Source organism: Thunnus thynnus, chromosome 19, assembly GCF_963924715.1.
Source record: "Thunnus thynnus chromosome 19, fThuThy2.1, whole genome shotgun sequence".
Taxonomy (NCBI): domain Eukaryota; kingdom Metazoa; phylum Chordata; class Actinopteri; order Scombriformes; family Scombridae; genus Thunnus; species Thunnus thynnus.
In genome coordinates, this window is record NC_089535.1 from 8,030,961 (window position 1) to 8,058,758 (window position 27,798).

General features: G+C 41.3%; 1 protein-coding gene across 9 annotated transcripts in view; it reads left to right on the forward strand.

The window, feature by feature from the left end:
• The window catches only part of fcho2 (FCH and mu domain containing endocytic adaptor 2), a 46,790-nt gene extending 19,380 nt beyond the window's left edge, over window positions 1–27,410 (forward strand). For 2 of the 9 annotated variants that reach the window (XM_067575389.1, XM_067575387.1), the window contains exons 5-31: window positions 110–262; window positions 1,423–1,527; window positions 2,657–2,755; window positions 6,356–6,452; window positions 9,901–9,945; window positions 10,138–10,207; window positions 10,308–10,332; window positions 10,594–10,650; window positions 11,574–11,631; window positions 11,852–12,027; window positions 14,715–14,739; window positions 15,348–15,392; window positions 16,186–16,225; window positions 16,449–16,534; window positions 17,599–17,682; window positions 18,333–18,842; window positions 19,278–19,393; window positions 19,486–19,615; window positions 19,791–19,874; window positions 20,195–20,254; window positions 20,797–20,908; window positions 21,896–22,051; window positions 22,839–22,971; window positions 23,862–24,061; window positions 24,168–24,232; window positions 24,331–24,495; window positions 24,588–27,410. In XM_067575389.1, the coding sequence (XP_067431490.1) occupies window positions 110–262; window positions 1,423–1,527; window positions 2,657–2,755; window positions 6,356–6,452; window positions 9,901–9,945; window positions 10,138–10,207; window positions 10,308–10,332; window positions 10,594–10,650; window positions 11,574–11,631; window positions 11,852–12,027; window positions 14,715–14,739; window positions 15,348–15,392; window positions 16,186–16,225; window positions 16,449–16,534; window positions 17,599–17,682; window positions 18,333–18,842; window positions 19,278–19,393; window positions 19,486–19,615; window positions 19,791–19,874; window positions 20,195–20,254; window positions 20,797–20,908; window positions 21,896–22,051; window positions 22,839–22,971; window positions 23,862–24,061; window positions 24,168–24,232; window positions 24,331–24,495; window positions 24,588–24,610 (2,919 nt within the window). In that variant the 3' untranslated portion in view covers window positions 24,611–27,410. The remainder of the gene's footprint in view (window positions 1–109; window positions 263–1,422; window positions 1,528–2,656; window positions 2,756–6,355; window positions 6,453–9,900; window positions 9,946–10,137; window positions 10,208–10,307; window positions 10,333–10,593; window positions 10,651–11,573; window positions 11,632–11,851; window positions 12,028–14,714; window positions 14,740–15,347; window positions 15,393–16,185; window positions 16,226–16,448; window positions 16,535–17,598; window positions 17,683–18,332; window positions 18,843–19,277; window positions 19,394–19,485; window positions 19,616–19,790; window positions 19,875–20,194; window positions 20,255–20,796; window positions 20,909–21,895; window positions 22,052–22,838; window positions 22,972–23,861; window positions 24,062–24,167; window positions 24,233–24,330; window positions 24,496–24,587) is intronic. The other 7 variants (XM_067575391.1, XM_067575393.1, XM_067575388.1 and 4 more) reach the window with 7 other exon arrangements.
• The last annotated feature ends 388 nt before the right edge of the window (window positions 27,411–27,798 follow it).

Genomic DNA, 27,798 nt, shown 5'->3' on the forward strand with positions numbered 1-27,798 from the left:
ACTATACGAGAAACAGCTGCATAGATAGCAGAGTAATGGGTGACACTCGCACATATTGTTCAGCCCATTGTTAGCAGAGTTACTGTACCGGACATGTGTGTCTTGTTAGACAAAAGAAGAGGTGGCGTCCACCCTGGAGGCTGTCCAGAACATCCAGACCACCTCTCAGGCGCTGCAGAAGTCCAAGGAGATCTACAATGCCAAAACTGTGGAGCAGGAGCGCCTCCGCAAAGAGGGGGCCACCCAGAGAGATGTGGACAAGGTGGGAGGTCACACTCACACGTACGCACACCCACATAATCATGGTATGGTAATAGGGCATGATGAAGTGCCTTAACACCCCAGTTTATACAGAAACTTTAACCCCAAAAGCCTCTTGCCGTCAGATGTTAAGTGGAGTTCGGTTTCCCTCTAGCTGATTTGTCAGCTGATCCCGGAAAACAGAGAGCCATTGTCTACAGCTCCAACAACACAACACAACTGCTCAAAATACAATCCTGTCTTACAGATGTTTAAAAACTGGCTCTCTCGAAACTTTCTTCAGTCAAACTCAGATAAATCAGAAGCCATTATCATAAACCCAGACCCCCCCTTCCAGCGAGCACTTCTCCTCTCACTTCTCTATCCTGTTGAATCAAAAGCCGCTGCAGAAACCCGGGCGTTACCTTTGATAACAAACTGAACTTTAACCAACCGGTGAAGTCAGTCGTTCGATGGTGTTTTCTGCAACTTCATGATATCTTGAAAGTTAGATCTTTCTTTTTTTATCCGCTAAGAATCTGGAAACTGTCATCCACACTTTCATTACATCCCACTTAAACTGCTATAACTGGCTGTATTTCTGTCTCACTCAATACAGCCTCTCCAGCCCTCAACTAGTTCAAAACACTGCAGCAAGACGACTCACAAAATCCAACAGAAGAGTCCACGTAACGCCTGTTTTAACATCTCTACACTGGTTACCTGTACATTTTATTGATTTTAAAATTTAAATGGTTACTTTTAAAGCATTTTTTTGGTTGGCCCCTGATTACATCACTGACTTACTAACCCCTAACGAGCCTGAAGGCAGCCTGAGATCCTCCAGCACAGGTCTGTTAGCGAAGGTCAAGGCTAAAAACCAGACGAGACCAAACCTTTAGAGTCAGTCTCTCTTAAAAATACACTTTTTCAGAATTGCTTTCTCTTGAATCAGTTATTCTTCCGTTTTTACTTTACTTGTTTTTACTGGTAATTATACCTCGTTTGTCATTATTACTTTTATTTATTATTTATCTGGTGATTTCTCTCGTTTTTACGTCTTGGTAAAGCGCTTTGTAACATGTTTTTGAAAAGTGCTATATAAATACAGTTATTATTAGTGTTATTATTACAGTGTATAAACAGATTATAGCCATTTATCTTTCTGTTTCTGCTTCGCAGGCTGGAGTTAAAGCCAAAAAAGCCACAGAGACCTACAAGTCGTATGTGGACAAATATGCCACAGCTAAGTCAGAGTTTGAACAGAAGATGGCAGAAACTGCACAGGTAATGTGTGATTTTCTCTCTGTGCTTTCTTTTTTTTTTTTTTTTTTTTTAAAATGTGCTCAAAAACTCTGTCTATTGTCTGTCTGCGTGGTATGCAACACTTTCATTGTGTAATCTGTCAGTCCTGTGTGTGTGTTCCACATTTCGTGCCCTGTATTATCTCCAGATTGTGTTTTTTCCTCTGTAACGGAATCATTGTGGAAAGACCCTGATTGGATCCATCTGAAGGACTGATTAGATAAACTCCAAATTAAAATCAGATCAACAGAATTTGGCCTCCATATCCTCCTGCACCGCAGAAGCTCCGCCACCATAAAAGGTTCCAGTTAGCCCGGCGTTTTTTTTTTTTTGTTTTCCCCCAGAGAAAGCGGCGTTGCAGATTTCCTTCCCCGGGATCACACAGTCTACGGCTCATCTCAAACGCCGCACATGTGGATATGAGTTATAAACACTGAACACATGTGCTCTCTGACATTACCGGGGCTCCTACATGTGTGTTCTCTTTGTCTGAGTGTGTCTGCGGGTGAGTGGGTGTGTCTGCGTGTGAGCGTATGCTAGCTGTTATTGCGGTGAATGACAAAAAAGCGTATTATATTTTAGTGTGCACGTCTCAGAGACGCAGGAGTGAGCGGCTCTTTATCTCTGTGTGTTTGCGGTGAGAAAGGCTCATCTTCCTCTCCATCCCCACTGTGATTTTCCAGTTTATGATTATTTACACTCATTCTCCATGGTTTACCCCAAAAACCCAGAGTCAGACTTAAATGGAAGTATATACTAGCATTTAAGGTTGTGTTTTCCCTCATTCATCTACGCCATACTGCTGCTCAAAGCCAGAAATGAAACCCCATCAACGCATCTCATGAACAAAATAATTGACATCTTGTGGGAGGACCCGTAACCATCCATGTGCGTGTGTGTGTGAGAGAGCGCCGTAGACCACCCAGATGCATGGGAAGTGGCAATGACAGAATAAGGAAGTGCTGTTTCCTTGGCTGCATTTTGTTATCATGCCTGTTTAATGAGTCCGACACCATGATGCAGATTTGTTGCCATGCAGTTAATTTGATTTAAGCCAGTGGATGATTTGTAGCATCGCTAGTGCCATAACTACCCCCGCCCTGTGTTGCAGAAATTCCAAGACATTGAAGAAAACCACATTCTCCACATGAAGGAGATCATTCAGTCATACTCGCAGTCTGTCGACGAAACACACGTTCAAATAGGAGAGGTAAGTGCTCACATACATACTCTCAAACATTCCTGTGGGTGGAGTAGGTGTCTTGTTGACCTGAGGCTGTGCTCATTGGGTTCACTGTGTGTCATATCAATTAGTGTCATCTTTGATCTCACTAATCATTTAACTGAGAACCAGGAAATGGTCCATTCAGCCCTTTATGCCAAGCAATTAAAAACTGATCAAAACTCCCTCTCAGCCTATCTAAAACACCTCCATAAGTCCAAACACTGGGCCAAATACCGTGTGTGACGAGTTAAAAGCGTTGAACAGGCCCCTGTTTGTTTCTGGAAGAGCGTGTTTAGATTTTAGAAAACGGCGTCAAGTCCAATTGCGAAGGCTTTCAAACACCGTTCACAAATATATTAATCAGTATTCAACATTAACCAGAGATTCCTTTTTCATCTGCTGCCGCTGTAGTCCCCGTATCGTCCGTAGAGGGCGACGCAGCTCCACCGTGAGAATGTCTCGGTCCTGCCTGCGGCTCGTGCGGCAAGTTGGAAAGAATGTGGAGCGACAGGCTACCACAGGTTATTCAGCCCCGCGGTTCCTGTGCTTCTGAGCAGGAGATGGGCAGTGCTGCTGCCTGTTGCTGAGCTAAAATTAAAATACAGCTCGAGTGTGGTGGCCAGTCTCACCAAACCAGACAATCAAGCAGTTTGAGAGATTATGATTTGGTGATAAATGCTCTTCAAACCAGGGTGTGAGGGACTGTACAGGTGAGGTAAGAAGGAGAGAGAGGAGAGAGAGAGCAGGACTAGTTTTAACTCTGCAGTGTTGTGTTTAGCATTAGCTTAGAAGTTTGTATAAATACTAAGCAATAAGAGAAAACCCACACGAGGAACTTTTATTGGTTTGAACTATCTATACTATCTGTCTACTGCATATAAGAACAAGTGACGAATTACAACATCAGTTCTTCCACACAATAGAAAACCAAAAGTAAACAAAACCTGCCCTTCCCAAGCTTTTCAATGGTTGAATGTGTTATGTGTGTTAAGGGAGTGCAGAGAAGCTGAAAGTAAACAAGGAGGAGGTCACAGAACTAATATCATTAATTTTCACTCTAACATCATAATGTGCATAAGCTCAAAAGTGTATTTACTGACTCTAGTAAAGAGCCTAAATTCCTTTTTTATAGTGTATGAAGTTGTTAGACTTTAAGAACAATTTAAGCTTGATCTCAAAGATGTCTTAGTATGCTCTTAAAGTTCATCATAGTGAATCTAGGACTGATAAATAATATATTCATATAATGTATATATAATATATCTATCACTCAGAGGAAGGCCCGAGTAAAGTCAGCAGCTGTGATGCTTCCAACTTAGCTGGCTGCACCACAGTTGTGAGCAAAACTAGAAGCGTCTATCAGTGGGAAACTGGTGAGCGACCATGTCCTTGTTGCCGCACCAGTGACTGGATACTGGATGGGTCGGAGCACCTGCAAAGAGTCTTGCACATCTGTGGTGGGATGAGTATGAATCCCTGCACGTGTCAGACCCTCTCAGGGAAGCTCCTCGCTGCCAGGTGAACAGGAACGTGTATCGGTGTATCGGAGGAGACACGACTGTTTACGCGCACACAAGGCCAACAATGGACTTGGCGATGACTTTTACCTGTGTACAAAGGAAATTTGGGGGGAATATACAACAAAACAACAAAATTGTTTCCTTACATGTATCTCATCCAAGAGTAGAGTCCAGCGTCGGAGATGCTGTCAGTGCAGAGACTTGCAGTGTATGAAACTAAAGCAAAGGGTACCTGTAACTAAAGGTGTCACTAAAATCGAGGAGTAATCATGTCAACCTGACAGGTATTTTCAGACAAGGCTCAGCTCAGCTGGGCATGAAGTATAAGAGGGTTAGAATGAAAGGATGGGAGGGGGAAAAAGTAAGTAGTGTAAAGAAGAAAACACCTTATATAGGTATATTAAGTTCACGTTTGAAGTTGAGAGGAGTGCAGAGTGCTGTTCCCTGCGTCGAGAGCTTTAAAGTCACATAAGGGCAGGTGTATCTGTCGGTGAGCATGCTGTGTTTGTTTTTGTAATGCGTGAGCGTTTGTGTGTGAGCGAGGATCCCTTGAAAGCAGATGCATGTTTCGAGGATGTGGGCGAAAATTCTCCACAGGATGAGGTTTGTGTGTGAGTGTGTGTGTGTGAGAGAGAGAGAGAGAGAGAGAGGCCAGCGGGGCATGCAGGTTGAGTCCAGTGTTAGTGCCCGCCGTCATGGCAGCAGCACCTGACAGATCGCGTGTGCTGCAGTGAGCATACTTCCTCACCGCGGCAACCTCCCTGTGCCCCCCCCCTCCCCCCACCACCACCTCACCCTCATCACCCCCCCACCCCCCCCTTCCCAACATCCTCTCCTGCTAGGACATAGAAGGCTAATGCACTCCACCTCGCCACAGGGGCTCGAGGGCGGGGGTGGGGTGGTGGTGGTGGTGGTGGTGGGGGGGAGACACATTTGTGTGTGTGTATGCGTTTACAGTATCACGCACATCTAAATGGTTTTGGCGAGATGGCACAGAGTCAGCCGCTGTTCTTCATCCCCATCCCCTATACGTACACACATCACTTTCACTTCCCCCCCTCGGTAAACACACAAGCACACATGCACATTGAAAACAAACAAGCAAACAAACACTACGCCTCCTCTGATACCGCCCAAAGGGCATCAGCGCATCGCAGTGCCAACAACAATGATTCAACCTGACGCAATAGAATGACAGTAAAGTATAGTATCTCTCCACAGGCCAAACACAAAGTAAACGTTAAATAAATATCAACTAAAGGCTAAGCAGTGTGAGTTAGAGGGAGAACTAGCAGCAGCAGATTGTGTTTGTCCACCGTCCTGTATATCACAAAAACAAACACCCAGACATCTCACCGCTCCGTCGACCTGTCACACTAATCCTCTGTTTTTCTTTGAAACACACAAATATTACGACAAAACATACAGAAATCTCTGAACAATAAGTTTAATGTTACTTAACACTGACTTATGTAACTGCACCCATCCCTCCCCAACATGAGATGAACATTTTACATAGTCAGTTTAATCAATTACTGGTTATGATGATGGTTGATAATGTCAGTTCCATTCTAGCATACAGTGGAAATACACGTCCTCACTACAGTAGATGGCTGATAAGCTTGAAAACGTGGCATAGTAATTCCTCCAGGTCAAACAGTTTCACTTAACGGGGCTTTAAATCGTCCACAAACACAGTATATGTTGTATATAACTACAGTAACATTATTATATAGCATTTACAAATCCTTTCTAATAAGTTGAGGTTACCAAAAAACCAACACCAACAGCTGGTATCTTTGCTGGTGAGTGTGAACATGCTTGTGCTGCTTGTACTTGGGTATCTAGTTAATTGCACTTGGTTACACACCTTTGTCAAGTGAGAGTACAGGCATTTATGGCAAATACTTTTTATATAAGAGAATTTGACCCCATTAACTGACCTAAAACCAACTTTTTTATTAATTCGATTGAAGTAAATGTGGGTTTTAGAAGAGATTTTGTTGCAGTTTTCACATGTACTTTAACTGTCAGTAAACATGATTCATTGTTTTGCATCCCGTAGGTCCACAACGAATTCGTGAGGAACATCGAAAACACCTCGGTGGAGAGTTTAATACAGAAACTGGCCGAGAGCAAAGGAACGGGCAAGGAGAGACCAGGTGAGCTCAGCCTCGCTCTTGTTTGTTCCATTCCACGAGAGCACGTGTTTGTCAGCGTCTTGAGTTGCGCGTAAACAAACCTGCGGTCCAGAGATCGGGGGCCCTCCATCTGTTTCATGCCTTGTGTGGGGAGGGGAGGGGTATATAGAGAGGGGCAATTAGAAGTAGGAGAGGACTATCAGAGTCAATCATAGTAATCTGCTGTAAAGGTAGGCAGGCTTTGGCATTCCAGTAAGCATGTGACACAGAGGGGGCTTTGCTGTGCTCGCAGGCTAAGCAGGCAGAACCAACCTTTTCAGGAGGTCAGAGCTCAACAATGACTCTTGTGTAAACTTTGCCATGCCACAATAATCAAGGGAATACTCCTCAGACTCCTTTGGCTCTACCCCCCTCACCTCCCTCTCTTTTTTTGTTTGACACACACACACACACACACACACAGCTCATTCATTGATATTAGGCTCCTCGCGGTCTTTGTAAAGCCTGATTTTTTTTTATTTTTTATACCTTAATAAATATTGATTAGTCGGCGAAGCCCGTGAATAGTTTAAAAGGCCTCGTCATAAATATCCAATTACTTCACTAGTCTCTGTACTTGTACTACATTACGTCAGGTCACAGGCACAAAGGGTTCACCTCTGCTGTGTTTGTGTGTACACAAACGGTGACCCCTGTGTCCAGACGCTGCGTCCAAGGAGTGGTGGCCTTCATTTGTTTGGACAGCAGAATTAATTGAGGCTAAAAAAACGGTCAGAAAATTCCTCTTGTATCAAGCTGTTCATTAGGGATTGCACAGCAGCCCCGGCCCTGTCAGAAAAATAACCTGTCTGTCCCCTGATTAAATAGCTGAACGGATGGCCGGTCCAGTGCCTTTAGAGAGAGAGAGGTTGAATAAACTTTCTATTGCGGAAACAATCCCAAAGTGACACGCTGCGAGGCAGGGGGGTTCGGAGTGTTCAACGATATCCAGCTGAGCTGTCAACTGGCGGCGGGCCAGACACGCAAACCCCCCCCCCCTCCTCCTCCCTCCCCTTCTCCCACTCCCAGTGCCATGTGAAGCATATGCAATTTAAAAAACCATTCTCCGCTCATGCGTGACTGCATGCTTCCCTCACAGAGAGTAGAAAGAAAAGAAACATCTTCCCCTGTATAAACAAAGTCGTCTGTCTGTTTAGGAGATGTTTAAACAGTTCCTAATGTCTGCCCAGATTTAGGTAATATTCATGTGTCTGGTGTTTAGACTTTTTTTGCAGTTGGTGTGCATAAATATTGTCAGATGCAATAGCAGGATGCTAGCGGCAAAGGGTTCCTGCTCTGCCTGGGCCTGACGTAGGTTCACAGCAGCTTTTGTTAAACATCCCAGATTTTGAGTAAAGAATCCAATGTGTAATTTTCCATTAATTTCACCCCCGTTCTGGGTCCTTTTTTTATTACTTTTGTTTGACAATTCCTACAACCGATGCAGTTAATGAAATATGATGGCTGATGATGAGATAATGATGATGAGTTTCCTCTCCAGGAAAAAAAAAAAAGATACACCTCCTGACTTCAAATACCTGTTTAATGTCAGCACGGCGACCGAATGAGGACGAACGGAATTACCGTCGTCTGCGTGCGCCTCTCTCACTTCCTCCCACGAGAGAAAGTTCTTGAATGAGCATGCCAAGTCGTTCGTGCCGCCGTTGTGTATTCGCCGGCGGTGAAGAGGCCTGATATTGCACAGTAGAGTAGATCGGTCATTGGTGTACTTTATCCACTTCACTTGGCGTGATGCATGCCTCTCGTGACTCGCCGCTTCCCTGCGCTTCACTCAGCATTGCACACGCCAAACAATGCGTCAATGCTGCTCGCGACCGGCATCCTCTGGGGAGGCTGTATCGGGCCGCTGCTACCGTATAGGTTTTTGAGTTTAAAATATCATTAGCTTTGTTGTTTTCAGGTCAAGGCATGTTAGTGTATCGGAAATATTGCCAGAGGGTCCTTTCCCCATCTCTCTCTCTTTCTTCTGCTCATCTTACAAAGCTATTAGGTTTCTAGTTAAATGCACTCTATTTGGTCTGATAGCAAACACAGACTGCGTGTCTTTAAGGTCATGTAATAAAACAAAATAGTTAGAAACACTTAAGCATTGATGCAGTGTTTTCTGTTGTGCAGCCAGTTCTAGCTGCACCAACTCACAGACTGAAGGAATAAAGCACATCTGTCCACATGTTTAACTGAACAAATCACATCCACAAATGTAGATATTACACTAATGTAAGTTTCAGTTTGTTCCACTATATATCTGAGGTGTCACTCTTTGTAATAGATGATAAAATCACAGCCTCACAACCTCCCTGGACTACACACATCGCATGTCTTGCCTCTGGTTTCCCTGCAGCTTTTAGTGTGTGTGTGTGTGTGTTTGCGCGTGTGCACGTGCACGATAAAGCGGCGACCCCTTTCGAAAAAGCCTCCATAAATGTTTCTGGAGGAACGATCGAAGCGTGAGAGAAGCGCGGGGGCCTCGGAGGTAAATGTGTTTAATTGATGAACATTAAATTAAGTGTAAACTTTGTTGTTTTTCACTGTTTTCTCATCATATAAATGATGCATCTGAATAACCAAAAGCTATGTTTTTTTTTGTTTTTTTTTCTTTGGTTGTTTAAACTAAATTCATTGCTGGTCGTGCTCCAAGTGATATCACGGTCATCGGCTGGAACAGATATGACAATTTGTTACTTCCATCTATTGACCAGGGTTGTGTTGTGCATGATCATGTTTATTTTATGCTCTCTTCTTCTTCTTCTTTTTTTTTTTTTTTTGCCTTCTTCTGGACAGTTTGCACATGCCAGAGAGAAGCAGAAGAAAAGGGCATCTCTTAAGCCTGAGAGCAGATTTGTCCATGTGGATTTAAACACTTCATCGCATGTAATCTCAGACTTGTTTGTCTTATTGTAATAGGGTTAGCGACTTTGCGTGTACCGTGCGGGCAGGGTTAGTTTCAGCTCAGTTAAGTCTTCATACCTGCTGTGTGCTGTGAGCGCCAAGGCTCCTCCTGCGTTGATTAATTGGTTTATGAGTCGCAATTTATGCGTCCCAGGTGGGGTTTTATGTGTGTGTATGTGTGTGTGTGTCTGTTAAGAAGTGTTGTAGAGTGTTGTTTTTTTTTATGTGTCCGTTGGAGGGAGTGTCATATCTCTGTTAGGGCCACCAGACACACAGTTGACTCCGCTATTGACCCTATCTGCCCTCTGGGACCAGCCTATCCCTGTTTGTATACACACTCAGTATGGCACGCCAGACTGCATGTTGTGTGTTTGCCAAAATGTATGTGTGTGTGTCTGCGTGTGTGTGTGTGTGTGTGTGTGTGATTATTGCGTGATGTACGTTCACAGCATTCACAGCAGTTGGTCATTGACCCTTTCCGTGCCAAATGAACCTAAATGATTTTTTTTTGTCTCATTAGGACCCATTGAGTTTGAGGAGTGCAATACAGCTATTGCTACTGAAGGTAAGGTGCAATATATAAGATTCACAACTAAAAAAAGTAACAAATAAAGTGCAAGAAGTATAAAAAATCTTAAATGTGCACTGCAAGTTGTTAAACCAACACATTTCAGACATGATTTAGAACAGATATAATGTGTGTTTTGTTGTTTTTTTTTAAATCTGTGGTTAAAAAATGTTCTGTTTTTGTATTAAGGTGCCAAACCCAGGAAGAGAAAACCATTTGGCATCCCAGGTCGTAGGAAAGACAAGGACACAGACTCCACGTGAGTGAAGATTGCATCTTCAGTGCACCAAAAACAATTTATGCAACTTTACTTATTAAAGCATTTCTCATCATCATCATGTGAACATTTTGTCTTCCAGGGAGTCTACAGAAGTTGAAGCTGCTGTGAGTATCGTTTTCAACGGAAACATCCAGGGATTTTTATTCTTTTGAGTTGATACTTAACTGTTTATTTTATTTCTGCTTCGTATGTTATTTTCATTTCAAACAGCAGGAGGTGGAAAAGATCCTCCTTGGTTTTTATTCTGCTATTGAACATGTGACTCTCTCTCTCTCTCACTCTCTCTCTCTGTTCCCTCTTGTTTGTTTTGTAGATTTGCTCATTCATTCATTCATTCATTCATTCCTCTCTGTTTATGCTTGTAGAACACTGCCAATGGTGCTCCCCCTGGATACTATGGGGCCATAGACATCCAGAACGCTGTAAGCAAGCTAATACATAAACTAAATATTCATGTTTTTTTTTTCTGTAAGTGAGAATATATGTTTCATAAATATTCAGAAATAAAAAAAAAAGAAGGCTTCTTTATTGCTTCCTTGCAAGAATTTACTAATCAACAATACATTTCAGCAAAACATTTCACTATTTTGTATTCATGTGTCCTTTAAAGTAGCAAATCTGAAATATGACAAGTTGTAAAAATGTCAGCTAGCAGCACTAAGCTCTCGGTGAACTTTGATGACGTTTGTTCAGATGTGTGTCGGTCAAATATGATGTGTGGATGTATGGAGGGACGGTTTCCACAGCAGCTGGGATACTGGGATTAACCAGACTCAGTGGGTTTGAAGTTGTTAAAAATGTTTCCAGTGTGCATCTGAACATACTGAGAGAGTTATATATTGGTTTTATCTATGTAAAATGTTAGAAACAGAATACCATACATAAAAATGAACTTTCCATCTATTAACAGACTTTATGATCCAGATGTGATGAGCTAATCGGCTCTGATGATTTTAAGAAAATATACAAGTTTGAAAGTTTTGCTTATGTTAAAATACAGCATGAGGAGGAAGTCTGATTAATATGCAAAGAGGGAAATGATTTGAACCATCACACATGTACTAGTTTAACATGATTAAAATAACTTTTTAATTACATATATTGAGCACTTTAAAAAAATGTTGAGTTTTAAAGCAACAATGACATTAAAAACTGAGCAAACTGAGCAAAATAATGTGAAAATATGATATATAATAATGTATAAATACAATTTGGTTGTCATTTAGCTGCTTCTATATTAATTTATAAAGGATACACATATAAAACATTTAACATTGTGTTGATTTAATTGTGCAAAAAAGTTTGATTTTAAACTTGTTTTTTTTGTTCTGCTTGTGTTTTGCAGAATGTTCCCCAGGTCGATGCAGAGGGCTTCTGCATCAGACCAGAAGCAAATGAAAACGATATCCTTTCCATTTATCTTGACTCACACTCAGCAGTTAATCGCTGCTCAGTCCGGCTTCTCAGACATCCAGGATTTATTGTGATCTATCTTCACACCCACCTGCGTCTGTACTTCTCTGTCGCCCCTTATGGCCAGGCTTAAAAAAAAAAAAAAAACAACCCGTCATTCTTGATGATCTCTCTTGTCGTTATCGCCTTAACTTTTTTTTTTGTCCTCACATGCCAAAGAGAATTCCTTCTACTCATCCAGCGATTCCGAAGATGAGGACGAACCCAGGAAGTTCCACGTAGAGATCAAACCCGTTCAGCCGAACAACGGCACGCACCAGAACCGAGCCACCATCGACGAGCTCAAAGCCTCCATCGGGAACATCATCCTGTCGCCTTCGACCTCCGTACGTATGGATTTAACACACACCAACGTGCCAAACACAAACCTGTTGCTGTCCTGCTCTGCTGCAAGCAGACGTCTACTCTACTTCTACAACACCAGAGGGCAACAGGAGTATGTCTAACCTCTAGTTAGAGTAGACGGGAATGCCATTTAACCGTAGTATCCGTCCTGTGGATGAACGCCATTAGTCACTCTTTCTTCAAGCTTATTTTATTTACCTTGGAAAGTCACATGTGTTATGTTTAATTTACTTCATATGCCAGATTGGCTTCTGATACAGTAAAGGTCCTGTTTGCACACATGTCATGTTTTGTTTTTACTTAAAATTCCAGTTTCATGTCTGTTTTTTCTTTTTTTTTTTTTTTTTTTTGGTTTTGTTTTAAATAAGAAATATCAAGAACTCAGGAACAATAATTTCAGAGTTTTTGATGTTGTTGGCCGTTTACTTTAGACTCACACACACACACATGCACGCTGCTCTGCTCACAGGCACTTAAGGGAACACTTTGCGGCAGACACTCACACACACACACACACACACACACACACACACTCTCACACACACTGGCCGGTCTGATCCGTGGCCTCAGTCAGTCATGGAGCCTTTCATTCAGCTCCTTGTCCCTCGCCATCACTCAATCTCTGAATCACTCTCCGCCGTTCTATGAAAATAGCCGCCGCCATTAAAATTTAAAACCACTACCGCTTGTGTGCAAACATGCGTCGTGTGTGTGTGTGTTTGTGTGTGAGCACCGAGAGCTGTTGTTGTTGTTAATGTTGTTGTTGTGGAGCGGCTGAGAGGGCACGCTCGGTGTGGCGATGGGGGGGGGGGGGGGGGGGGGTCTAGTGGGTTTCACCCGCCACACACTCTCTCTCCCCACGGTTACACATGAAACGAATGTCACGGCATCTTCTCTCTCTCTCTCTCTCTCTTCAGCTTCTCTCTTCCTCTGCTTTCACCACTGTTCCTCCTCACTGTTTGTCTTGTACCTCCAGTCTTTTTTTTTTTTTTTTTTTTTTTTTCCTCTTTTCTTTGTTTGCTTTCACTCTTTCGGTTTTATTGGAGCCCACTTGTTCTAGACAGGACTCTGTTGTGGTTATTTATGAATACTTTAACGGGCTTAGTTGCCTAGTTTTTTTTATTTTTTTTTTTTACAAATGTTTTCTTTTTTCCCACTCTAGGAATTAACGGTAAAGATAAGTTACAAGTTTATAGAGGATGTTTCTTGTTCTATTTTTTTTTATAACAAGATCGGAGGAGGAAAGATGTTCTCTTTTAAACCTTTGACTTTGTTCATTGCAGTTTTGGTTTTCGGTCGTTGTTGAGACTCAAACCCACAATTACCGTCTCGTACTAAAAGTCCAAAAAAAAAAAAAAAAAAAACAACACAGACCACAGTTTGTGTGTTCATCCCTGATTAGCATCTAAATACCAGTATTCCTGCCTTCCTCGCTGTCTGTTCATATTAATTTTTCACACCCTTTTCCTATTTATATTTATAGAAATGTTCTGGATTAAAGTTAAAACATACATCCAAGGTGATGAGGAACGTTGCATCATCTGGGGTGAATTATTGAGAGATTTTCTCTTTTTTTTTTTTTCTTTTTCTTTTTTTTTTTTCCGCAGCGCTCATTTTTCTGTCTTTTTCATTTCTCCTCCTGTTTGGTTCTCCCTCCGCGGTGTTCCTTTATTGAAATAGCAATGGAAGTCGTGTGTGTGTGGCCAGCAAGAGCCGTAATTGAACCCATTTGCCGCTTAGCGCCTGTGGGACTAAACCCTGGCCTCACAGCTCTACCGTGGTTAAACGCTTTTGCTATGTTCCTTAAACCCATTTTGTTTCTCTTTCTCCCCCTCCTCCCTTGACAACCCCCCCACTCCTCCTCCCCCCCTCACCTCCACTTCCCCACCACCACCACCACCACCACCCCCCAAACCTTTCTCCATGTGCGAATACATTCTTTATTGAAATTGATGTTCTAAGTTTCCATCGGGCTGGTGGCCCTCAAGAGCATATCTTACATATCTTGTGTTACGCAGCATGACACAGCAGATTTATGGCCCGAAGAGAAAAAAAAAAAAAAAAAAAAAAAAAAGGGGGCTGTGTGAAGGAAGCTGGTGAAGTGTTGGGGGCACGCTCTCTGTTGTCCCTGACTGATCGTTGTACGGGCTTAGATGCATGGTTTGGAGCTGCTGAATTTTTCACCCTAGGTTTAACGTCTGGTATGTGTGAGTGGAGAGTAGTCCTGTGATTTACTGTCTTAAACTCTGAAGTGGAAAATTCCCTTTGCCACTGGGAATAATTAATAATATAGTTTTCAACCCTTAAAAGTATTTTTTTTTTACATTGTGATGTCATATCTGAAATTTTATATATATATATTTTCACATAAATAATTGAAGGCTTAAGGTTTCAACCTGTTGGTAAAAAGTAAAGGAGAGAGTTGTGCAAGTTGTGCAAGTTGCACCGAAGCAGAGAGGAACATAATAACCCATAAAAACTCACTAAAAAGTCTTATTTATGGGTCATGTAGTATGAAGAATGATCATTTATGTCTTGTCAGTCATGCAGTTTTATTTGGAACTTTTTTTTTTGCACAAGTTGACAAAGTCCCGCTGAGTAATAGTTCAAAAAATTCTTGGTGGGCCGTATGCATCTTTGATTAATTAATGTCTGTTTTTGTTTTCAGGGACAGATGCGGAGGAACCAGTCCAGTGAGTATTTTCTCTGTCTTCCTGACCTCTCAATCTGTGTGTTGCTGGACGGCTGCGAAGGGGAGGTTGACTGTACAACCTCTCAACTACGTTTTTCTTGGCCGGCGTTGTTTTTAAAAGAAGTTGTCTTTAAGAAAGGAAAATTCAGAAACCCAGCCAAAACCAACATATCCAGAGCAAAAGTAAATAACTGTTCTTCTCTGTAAAATGTGAGCTTGTGGGATATTTCCCCCCCCTATGGTACAAATAAGATTAATTGCTTAATTAGCTGTTTATATTTTGACATGTCAGAAGTTATCTTTTTTTTTTTCCCCTTTCTGCAAAACTGGCAGAGTTTTTGTGTGTTTTGCTGTGCTTGAGAAATGCTTTTAGCATAGCAATACCCCACAGGTCATGTGTCATGCTCCATGAGGTTTTAAAAAAAAAAGTGTTTTTTATCAATTGGGCAATTTTTTTCCTGAGTTATTGTTTCTTCTTTCACATACATCGTTTAAATGCAGCTAAATAGTAATAATATCCACATTCTGCAGCTTTAAAACATTAATAGAGTTTCAATCAATTTACATAAGGTAATTGCATTGATAGATGTATACTCTACATACGCTCAGGGATCACAGGAGTATCTACATTAAGCTCTAAGGCTCAGGGTCCTGGTGAGTATGTTTTCACTACAGTAGTAAGCCTACAACCCTTCCTTCCCCTCCGCCACAGCCCTCATCTCTATCTACACCCCCCCCCCCTCCTTCATAGGAGCCCTTCACACAGCTGCTGCAGCCAGCTAACATCACTGACACCGTGTTCTCTCACCGCAAACTTTCACTATCTCATTTTTTTTTTTATTTTTTTTTTTTTTAAAAGAGTTTACTTACATGTGTGGGGTTTTTATATATCGGGGTTCCTCTCAGTTCTCTGTCTTCTTACATCTGGTGCTGCTTCAGGTTGCTTGTTATGGATCTTTGCAACTTTAGACACAAGGGCACAAAAATTAACAAAGCAATACCTGACTTTCATTTTGAGTTGCAAAAATCACTCCATCCCCCTTGTTTTTTAAAGTGTTACCACCACCACTATATTAAAAACGCACTAGAAGGTTTGCAGTAAGAGTTTGAACTTTGCGAGGCAGAAATAAGAAAAATGTCTTAAAAACTCTCCCTGCAAATATATTTCTCTGACTTGTATGACTCATGGCAGATGGTGGTTCTCACTTTTTTTTCAATCATAACCTCAGTTTATATTTCTGGTTTAAGGTGTGATGTACTTTAAACATTACTTTTGGCAAATGTGTCGGAATATCGGCTGGTGAAAAACCTCTTGTGTTGTTGGGTTTTTTTTGTTTTTTTTTTTGTATCATTTTATTTTTTACTTGCTGTGAACATGTATTTGCTGTCATCGCTCTCCGCAGGTCTGTGGGTCTTCAATTTTCTGTTTGTTTTTCTCCCACTGCAGGTGATGAACTGGCAAAGCCCAGAGTGCCAGCGTCGTACGAGTAAGTAGAAGAGAAAGAGAAACTTTAAAAAAAAAAAACTTTTTTCTGCATCGTTTAACATCTGCTCGGTGCAAAAAAATAAAAGTACTCTTCATGTTTACAGCATCTATGCACTTAAAACAGTCTGTTTTGTATGCATATGTGCATGTTTTTACTTTACTCTGATGCTTTTCTGCTCTCTCTCTCTCTCTCTCTCTCTCTCTCTCTCTCTGTCGTGTTGCAGACTGACTAACAACGACCTTCTGTCTCTGGACCCGTTCAGCCCGACTGTAGCAGCAGGCTCCTCCTCCTCTATGTCCTCATCAACAGGTAATGAAAACGCCACTGTGCACATATCTTTCCCCACAACTTATCTTTCCTTTAAATATCGTACAGTATCCCTCAACAACAAGAGGAGACTGTAATTCCTTTTAAAGAGCAACCACCCTACAGTTTTTTTTTTTTTTATTCATCTACTCAGTTGAGCCAATGATCCAGTCGTTTTTGCTCTGTCTGTTCCTTGATCTCATCATCTCTGTGTGCGCTGCGTAGTATCCCCTCTCCCTCTCTTCTTTTTTTTTTTTTTTTTCTTTTTCCAAGCTACTCAGTTGGAAGCCGTTCCTCGCAGGGCAGTCCCAGATGGAGGAACTGACCCCTGAAGTCAAACTCAATACTTGACTTTAGGGAAATAAAACGGCGGACTACAAATTTTCACTGTTTAGCCTTTTTCTTTCACGCTTAAATAGCAGCAGCTTTTATATTTTGTTATTCGAGCTATACCTGTCTTAGTTTCCGTCTTTCATATAGATCTTCCTAGTTTCACACTTTTCAGAGTTTGTTTTACTTAACTTTCGAGGGGTTTTCCGAAGCGCGCACACAGCCTCGACAGTGGGATTCTCATGGCTTTTACTTGCATGACACCAGTGTTTAAACAGAGTGACATTAGCGCTGACCCATTGCCTAGGCTAAGCATAATCCACAGTTAATTGGCACCTAGTTGAGGTCAGAGGGTCGGCCGTAAAGCCCGCTGGCACGTATGTTGTGAAACAGTGTCTCGTTACTGTCAAAGGTCTCGGCTTAAAAGTCAAAAGAGCAGCGTAAAGTGCCCCGATTTAAGATATCGTGATGGGAATTAAGTCCCTGCTTACACACTGTTAAATCTCTGTGTACAGTGTAGCTGTAGTACCGGCTCCTAATGCACACATGACACGTTCAACAAGTCTAGTCTGTGAAGTATTAAAAAGATTCAAACATGTATGGATGTTTTTCATTTATTTATTTTGTGTTCATCTGTTTTATTTTACTTTTTGTTTCATTACATCCCCTGAGTTGAAATAACTTGATGTATTATTGGTTTGATTTTTAATTTTTTGATTTTCACCTGCTCTCGTTAGACCTCGCCTCTATTATCCTCTCAATCCCTCCATCTCCATCTTTTCTGATGAATGACTCAGACGTGTTTCTACCAGAGACACCAGGTAAAACGTGTGTGTGACCCCGTTTATCAGACGGCAGTTTAGATTCAAACCTTTGAAGAACTTCATCGGCTACTGTTTTGCATGGTATTTATATTTGTAAATCTTTATTGTTACAGTATAGCTGATGCATGTGACGACGTGTGATTGCACTTAACCAGAAATTGTGTAGCCAGGTTAAATTATACTTAGATTATCAGGATGTGATGCTTTGTGTGTTTGTTGCTGATAACAGAATGCATTTTATTTTGTAAATATGCATGATATTTTCCCGGATTTGACACCAGAACTGTGGTTACACAGAGTTTCAGTGTCTATTAGTCTATTTTTCATGTTAAAAGAAGAAAAATATGTCATAACTGTAGGTTCTAATTCAAGTTTTATTGATGTGGATATAGGTTTAAGCTCCACCAACTGTAATATAACATGTATATCCTATAAATTCATACTGATACTGAGTGACTTGGCTGTCTTTACCAATAAAATCTTCATTGTTTATGTATTTTGTGACAGTTTTGATACGGTGCTGCTCTCTCTGACATCAGCAGCAGATGTGTGTCTTAATGTCTACCTTCTATACTCTGTTTTGCATCTGTCATGTTCCCCCTCCCCACCCACCCCCCCCCAACCGTCATACGCATCGTCCCCTTCAGCTGAGACGGTGGTACAACGGGAGCGCTCTCCTCCCTTGGCAGAGAGCCAACAATCCAAAGATGTCTCCTCTTTCTCTTCGTCCACATCCTCCCCCTGGGACTCACCAGAAAACCCTTTCCAAGCACTCAAGCCCGTACCGGCGCGGGCCCAGAGCGCCCCCATCACCCTGCCGGCCGAGCCAGTTGACCCCGTCAAGAGCCCGGTCGCTGCAAGCCCTCCAAAGAGCGTCGACGCCTTCTCCTCCGTGTCCTGGTCCCAGAGTCAGTGGATCGCCTTCAATGATAATTTCGCTCCACCTCGTCGTCAGGGCTCGGGGTCGTCCGTGAAGGAGCTCCAGAGGGCCCAGTCCGGCTCCGGCAGGTCCAGTCGCTTCCTCTCTGATGACTCCGCCGACGCCGACTGCAAAGCGGCGGGCGGCAGGGAGGACAGCGGCTCTTGTTTCTCTGACGTCTTTTCTGGGATTACAGATAGGGCGATGGCAGCCGCTCCGTCAAGTAAAGTGTTCAATGGTAACATTATAATCGATGCTAGAGACATGTCTCATGCCTGAGATTTGGAGTTTTAGTTTTGTTTTGTTTCATTTTAACTGTATTTTCTTATTTTTGTGCATTTGTTTCATACTTGACACATTTTTTTTTATATTTTCTATTGTTTTTTTTCATTATTTTATTCAACTGACATATGGTTGTTTAACTGACTGCCTGGTTTGCGACGTTTTTTTTTCTCCTTGTTTTTCTGTTTTGTGATATTTTGTTTGGAATGTGTTTTCCTTGTTTCCTGTTATGATTTTCACTATATAATTTTGCTACTGTGGTTTTCATATTAGAGGTCTTGATGCATGATGGTTTTGCATCTACTTGAGTGAACTTCCCGTTTCTGTTCCCAATTTCTCTGCTATTTAACTGTCACCAACCAGTCACATTCTCTCGTGTTCTTCCTCGTAGTGCCAGTACCGAACAGACCTACCACCCCTCTGACAGCCGGAGCCCTGGTGCCCCCACCACGACCCTCCTCCAGGCCCAAACTCCCCACCGGGAAACTCACAGGAATCAATGAGATTGTGAGTACATATGTGCAGTAACACACTATTGATTGCTGTTTAAAAAAAAACATTGTGACATCATCTCTATTTGATTGACTCTATCCATGCAGGTACGGCCGTTCAGCCCACCCAAGACATCCAACGCCAGCCCGCCTCCCACCGCGCCGCTCGCCCGGGCAGAGAGCTCCTCCTCCTTGTCCTCGAACGCCTCACTCAGCGCTGGTAACACCCCGACTGTCGGTAAGAACGCTTCCTTGTCGTACCAACGTTAAAAGAATATCTCTTTTCTCTGACTATTTCTTCTCCTTTTCTTCAGCTCTTCACCAAAACATGCCTTTTGTATCTACACCACAATGTCCCACCTTGCTTCCCACTTCCCTCACTCTCCTCCCTTCCTTCACTCCTCTCCTTACAGGAGCTGAGCACACCTTTGCTCTCCTCCTCTCCTCTCCAGAGCCAGAGCTGCTCTCCCCCTCTCCTTTCTTTCTGCTAAGCCAAAGTGAGTCTGCCCTTCCAAACTCTTGTTTCCCCCTTAAGAGACACTCCTCTCCTTGTGTGGTGCTTACAGTTATCATCTCTACTCTGCATAAATACATTTCGCTAATGCTAAGAATTTCATCATTAGGGCCTGTTAGCTCTTTGTTCATCTCTGTGCAGTCATATCAGCCTTGTCAGCTTAGGGCTCACCTGCCACCATCACACATCATTTAGAAACTGGCTTACAACTGTGATCAGCGTCATTCTCTCCTCACATTTGTGCTCTCTGGGTCTGTTTATCTCCTCCTTTCTTCTTTACGCCTTTTTTAATTCGGCGTAAAGAGGACGATGTGTTCATAGCAAAGCTGCCTACCTTTGAGAAGCGGTGTGAAACACCAGCAGGTATGGTTGTAATTCATACAAGAGGACTCTCCTCTATATTTAACTAAAACTAACTCTCAGTCTGTCGGCCGGGCCGGACAGACACCTGCATTTTATGCTTTGCAGTGATTGCATTCCTCTGTCTTGTCTCCATATTCACCTTCTCAACTTGTTTCTCACATTCTCTTACTTTCAACGGCATCGACTCCTAACACGATGAAGTAATGAATGAATTGACTCATTCTCTTGTTTTAATATGCTGTCTGAGGTCATTCTGACTTTCTAATAGTACTTAATTTTAGGTAAAGCAGCTGCAGCGCAAACTGCTATAAAAACATATGCTATTTCTGTTCATCTGAGAAATAACAGAATGTACTGATTTGCGATGTATGAATGACTGACTTCATGAAATGCAATAATAGAAATATTCTTAATTATGTAACGCATCTTTGCATGATCAAACCTACCTAATGCTGAGTGAGGACCTCGCTGTTATGAAAGTCTGATCTGCAGCTGAATCAACAGACCCACAACTCTCTGCCTTTTTTTTTTTTCATTCTCAGGAACGTCTCGCGGTCCCAGCCCTGTGACCCTGGCATCCCAAGATGCTTTGCCCATTGCCGTGGCCTTCACAGAGTCGGTTAATGCTTACTTCAAAGGGGCTGATCCCACTAAGTGAGTCTCACATGACCTCCTGCAGCTCAAAGGCCCCGACATGGACCTGCACGCATACACATTTTTGTCCATATTTGAACTATAACAAGTATGACGTTATGAGTTATACAGTGCACGCTGGTGTACAGCACGGCTCCTAGTGCAGTGCGCGCTGCACCCACACGTTTTGGTTGTGCGTTTTCGCAGAGTGTGTCTCCATGTCGGTGCGTATGTGTGGAATGTTTTGTGTTAAGTCTGACACCATTCTTTCAGACTGGATAACCTACATGGGGCAGATTATAGTCTGGGGCAGTGAAAACATACAGCCTTTTATTGGTTAACTGCTGTTAAATTGCTGCTGTGCAAAAGGCTTATTTTTGCAGGGATTAGCAAATGGAACATTTCATAAGCAATGCAGCAGACACACGGTGCAAGGTTGAGACCCACTGTGGGCTGTTACCACTGCAGCCAAGGCAGGACCCCAACAAGCAAGACTCTTCCTGCCCCAGATGTATATTAGAGTACAGAAGAATGTAGATATACTGTATATTTAGAGATGGGGATGTGTTAAACATAGAAACTAAAGCCAGTGTTAGACACAACACTACAACAGGTTGAATATCTAGTCTAAGGCTTGACTAGATCTTTGTATAAAGGGTGGATTAGTGGGCTAAAGTACCATCCAGAACAAGACCAAATATGTCAAATGTACCTTGAAATTAATAATTTTCATAATTGACTAATTATTTAAGTTATGTCTCAATCAAAAATGCCAGATATTCTCCTGGCCAAGCTTCTCAAATGTGATTATTGCTTCATATCTTTGGGTTTTGGACTCTTGGTCAGACAAAACGTGTGATTTGAAGATGTCAACTTGGTCAAATTGTGACCAATTTGTGACTTGTGATTCATAGTTTTCTGCCCTTTTTACAAGCTATACTAAGTACTGCTAATACTACGTATTAATTGATGGGAAAAAATGATCAACATATGTCTGCACTTCGCAAGGTGTATCGTGAAGATCACAGGAGACATGACTCTGTCGTTCCCCGTGGGCATCATCAAGGTGTTCACCACCAACCCCTCCCCGGCCGTGCTCACCTTCAAACTGAAGAACACCAGCAAGTTGGAGCAGATCCTTCCCAACCAGCAGCTACTATACAGGTGAGGGTGTCCAAGGGGGGGGAAAGTTCACAAAAAAAACAGCTAAAATATAAAGGTTTGCAAGTGAAGAAGTTTGGAGACCTGATGAGTTGATGACTTGTCCGAGTTGTGGTTAGGTAAAAGAGGGATTTGGACTTGATGATATGAGTGAGAATTGAGGAAATACAGAGTGCGTCAGTGAGAGGAAATTCAATTAGTAATCTGACATAAACCTATCATTAAGCTGTCAGGGAAGTATTTTCCACCAGACTTTAACAGCCAGGTTCTCAACAGCCCATGTCTCTTCTGAAACACTTCACGCCCTAAAACAGCAAAAAAGAACAGCAAACTTCTTATAACAGCTGCTTCATTTAACCTACGTTATTTTACCTCTCACCTCTTTTGTCTCAGTGAGAGCTGTTGAAAGTATCTTGTAGCTCACATGTGCAAGTTTCAAAAAATGGCACTAACTTTGTAAGGTCGACTTTTTGTGACCAGTTTAAAAAAATCTCTCCCAAAGCTAAAGAAAAATGAATATTTTTCTGTTTATTTGTTTCTTGCTCTGGTTCATCTCAGTTATCCCCCAAGACCACATGGCTGGACTAATTGAATCAAATGGAATTCATGATTTAGTAGCTGGTTGGATATAACAGGGTCATTTTTTCCAAGCTATTGGAGCTTTGCACACAAAGCCAAGAAGAGCAATGAATAATTGAGCCTCTGATTATTCCTTGTGTGTACGAGCGCGTGTGTTCGTGTGCGTATCCTTCTGACTGTTTTGTCTTTTATCTGCGTGTCTTTTATTCAGCGATCCTTCCCAAAGTGACTCCAATTCCAAGGACTTCTGGTTCAACATGCAAGCACTGACGTCCTACCTCAGAAAAGCCTTAGATCAGAATCCTTCAGCTTCCTACTACAACGTGGACATCTTAAAATACCAGGTCAGTCAGCTGACACCGAACCGAGAACATGATCCAGATAAAATAACTGTGTTTTAAAGAATGCTTTCTAAAAAAACAACATTGCTTCACAATCCAGACAAGTTCTGAGAAAGACGCAATAAAGCAAATGAAGATGAGGTTACAGGAGTGAGCAGGTCTGGATATGTTATTCCAGTGATCGTACTCTCGTAATCTTTAAGTTTTGCTATATTAAAACTGGTCAATGAATGTATTTATGTCTGATTTTGATATGGAAATAAATCCATAATGGGAAATTCCACTTATCAGCCAGCAAATGTTGCAGCATCAGCTGTAGGTAGGAGTTAAATATCTTGTCAAGGGATTCTTCAGCTGGTTCGGCCACACTGTCATCAAGCATCAAGCCTTGGCCCTCCAGTTGATGGATGACCTCACAAACCACTAAAGCTGTCCTGCCACCCCATAATCAGGCCCCCCTTTTTTTTTTTAGAGTCATCTTGACACAAAAAAAGACTTAGTTTACGTACGGTTGATCAAGAAATATAGGAATATAATGAAATGTATAAAATCATAGAGTTGTAAAACAAACAATCCAATAATCAACTAACTGAGCTCAACAGACTGCTTTGTTTATGGAACAACTGATGAACAGTTGATGTTCACTAACAACTTTCGAGCTTTCCAGGAAACCTTGGAGGATTATGAGTTTTGTTTTTTAGCGTGCATTCGCGTTTTAATCACAGCAAATCAGCTAAATATGTTGTGTCAAAAGTATAATACCAAAATGAACCTTGAAAGTTGAGTTTCACAGTGTAATTCCAACAGAGGATATGAAGAAAATCACTCTAATTACTCAAATTCGAAGCAGCTTTGTCTATATTTAAAGTTTAACTCTGCACTGCTGCGTTCAGGTGCTGTCTGACGGGATTCATTCCACTCCTCTCAACCTGGCCGTTTACTGGAAGTGTGCACCGAGTACAACGGACCTGCGGGTGGACTACCGCTACAACCCGGAGTCCATGGCCTCCCCCGGGCCGCTCACCAACATACAGATCTTAGTGCCTGTCGACGGAGGAGTCACCAACATGCAATCCCTACCCAACTCCATCTGGTGAGATGTGGAGCTTGTTGTTATCAGCAGTAGCATAGAAGGTATGAAGCATTGAACAGTAACTCTTAGCTTTAGCTTAATGTGTTATTTCATTCTCTCCTTTTAGGAATTCAGAGCAGAATAAGTGTCTTTGGAAACTGAGCGACATCTCAGAAAAGTCTGAAAATGAAGGTAAGGTTTATACAAATTTGTTTGCCACAAGAGACAGCTTGTTTAAAATTGTACTTGTAGACTCAGTGGCAAGTGAGTGTATTTGCGTTTGACCCCAGGCGCCGGGTCTCTGAGGGCCAAGTTCGAGCTGTCAAATGGCCCGTCAAACCCCTCCACCATGGCGGTGCAGTTTATGAACGAGGGGAGCACCCTGTCAGGAGTGGACATGGAGCTGCAGGGGAGTGGATACAGACTTTCTCTCAACAAAAAGAGATTTGCCACAGGTATGTAGTACCCTTCATCAGCCATCAGACTTATCAGATGTTCGTTAGCGCACCAACAACTCAACTTGCGTCACTTTTGTTCTTTTCTGCAGGTCGCTATATGGCAGATTTCTGAGGTGACCCACCACTCTGCTTCTCAAGAAAGAAAGAAAAAAATCTCGCTTGAAACAGAAGTCGTCAACTTTGCGAGGTCTCCTGAACCTCCGGATCTATCTGAGCACGGTTGTGCTTTTACCTGGGAAGCGAGAATCTCACTACAATAAAAACAGCACTGAGTATTGAACACTGTTTAAAAAAAAAAAAAAGAAAAAAAAAACAAAGACAAATAAAAGAAAACTAAGACGAGCTTTCAGGAAATGTGTAGATATGAAGTCTAATAATGCTTTCTGATCAATTCACTTTTGTATAGTCAGAAACGATTTATTGATTAGATATAAATCTATATTGTATTTGAAATCATAAAAAGAGAAAAAAAAAAGTGCACTAAAAATCTCTCAGACGCTCTTCTTCCCTTTTATATTCATTTTTCAAGAGCCTATAAGGAATCTAAAACAAAACCATGCGTGGAAGAGAAGAATAACCATGTGGTATCTCCCTCTGTCCCTCCGCACTGTAAATATTAACACTCGACCAGCTCTGACTTTACTCTCAAATCAGTTCTGTCTTACTCTTTTTCTTTTTTTTTTTTTTCCTCCTTTGCGAATTGTCTTTTTTTTTGATCGTGTGCAATGAAGCAATGAAGGTAGAATCTGTCTCACACACTCGTAGCACAAGTTTGATCTTTACAACAACATTGAAGTGCTTTCAAACAAATGCAAATGCAAAAAAAAAAAGAAAAAAAAATCTGACCTCAGTGCCTCCTCTTATACTGTGGATCAATAAGCAACAAAAGTGCGTCAATGTTTTACCCTGATTTGGGTCTCCAGATTTAATCTTTTCTCTATATGGAGTTTTTTTTTTAAACAATCACCCTTTAATGGGGTCTGTGATCAGTGTGATCTTTTTTAAAATTCAACTATTTTTCCTTGTAAATCCCCCTTTCAGTCAAGGCTTGTATTTTTTACATTTTTAAGCCCTTCATTTTTTAAAATCTTTATTAAAAAAAAAAACAGTGATCTTGACTGTAAAACATTGTGTCAAATGCTTTAAAAAAAAAAAAAAATCAAGGGACATTACCCCAAACCTAACTTGCAACCTTTTTTTAAAACTTAAAAGTATTTTTTAATCAAACTTTTGTGCCCTATTAATGGAGAAATGTGCCTGAATCTAACTTTTCTCTACTCTTTTTTTTTTTTTTTTTTTTGTATACTACAGCACAATTAATGAAAATAGCACCAACATTGTGCCAGTTGTGTTTTTTTACTCCTTTATTTGGATATTGAAGGGAAAAGACTTCCTCTTTTTACAACCCAACTGTCTTCCAGAAATGATAAACTCTTTGTTTTTCCTTCTGTGATTTGGGTTTGATCATTGAACTCTTTTATAACTTTTTTTTTCTATTCGATACTCGTCAGTCGATCTTAACCTCTCGTTCGCTCGCCGCGCAGTAGACGATGTTAGTGAGAAGTAGCACAATAAGGCCAAATTAATGATTGAAATGCCTTATCGCAACTACTCGACACTGAGTAATCCAGTGTTGTTGACTGTGGTTAGATATTGTGACAGAGTACTGCCATTGCCCTGTGATAGACTGGTGAAACTGTCCTGCCTCTCACACCCATTGCATGCTGGGAAAGGCCTTAGCCCCTCGAAACTATTGACAGCACAAGTGGGTGAATGGAAAATGGATGGATGGTTGGAAAATTGCCACGTTTGACTCTTGGTGTTTCCATTTTTGTCTCTTTACTAATGGAGGGCTGCTGCTGTAGAGGCTGTTGTACTTCTTGATGGAGTATGTTATGTTGTGTAGGACCTTTTTTTTTTTTTTTTTTTTCCATTGACCACGTCCTTGCAATGATCATTCAATGATGTGATTAATTGCTTGGAAGCTGTGATTGAAAACTGATGAAACTTTTTTTTTTACGACTGGAGTTTCATACACTGTGCATCACTCGGCCAACTGACCTCTCTGATAAGATTTTAGGAAGTAATTTTCGCATCAGGCTAATTTTTTACTACAAAAAAAACAACTCATTGGAGGTTTTAAATGATTGGATAACAGGTGGTGAACAGGTGACGACTTGATTCATTTGATGTCTCACTTGGAAACTGTTGGAAACTGATGATTTATTTGATTTCAGCCATCAAGTCCAGCCAGGGTAATTATATGTAATCATCAGTTTTTAAAATACCTTAAATGTTTTATATGACTCTTTAAGTGGACATCTGTAGCTGGTTTAAGACTAACGCCTTTAATAATAATTTAGAGACACTTACCTTAAATGAATGATGGAAAAGTTCATTTGAGTTGTGTCTTAAATGGACTTAAATTTTGTATATCACACTGAACTTTAATCAGCCAAATGTTGAGTTTACATAAAATCCTAAAATTGTAGCACCAGACATTTGTACAGTGAGAAATCAACACATTGCTTAGTGTTTTCTCTTCATTAATTATACCAGTGGTTATGGTAAGATGAGCCGAAAGCATTAAAAAAAATAAAAATACAAGCAGATTCTGTAATTGTATTCAGTATTAGCAAGCTGGTTCTTGCTTTCCCTTAAAAAAAAAAAAAAGAAACCTTTCAAAATGAATTTACAAGGCTCCTTGTTTGGTCACTTTCACATTCTTTCTTTTCTTATTTGTTGTATTAAACAGAGTTTAAAAAGAGCAAAATTGTGTAAATGATTCTCATAAATTGTACATTTTTACCAGTATCAGCCACTTTTTGTCTCTACTTTATGATTTCTCATTGTGCCTGTATTAAATGTGTAATATATGAATATATACAAATATATGAAAGTGACTACTTTAAGTGTGTTCTGTGTGATTTCTTTGTGTCTAGAGCATCACATTCACTTTTAGGAAACTGTGACAGACGTTTTTTTCTGTTATCTGGCATTTCCAGAGACAAAGCGGATAATAGCTAATCGGCAGATTAACTGAGACAGAAAACAATCATTATTTGCAGCCGCGGCCCTGTGTTCAGCAATCTTTATGGGAACATTTTTATCCCTTTTGTGTAGAGACGGACAGTTGTGTGTGTTTTTGTAGAAATTAGTGTTATGGTTCAAGCATTTTGAATCAACCTGGAATTATGTGGATTGTTAGATAGATTTAGGGGTAGCAAAAGGCAAGTTTCAGGGTGAACTGGCCATTTAAAGGCCCTGAAAACATTTTCTCTCCCAGCTTCATACTAGGCA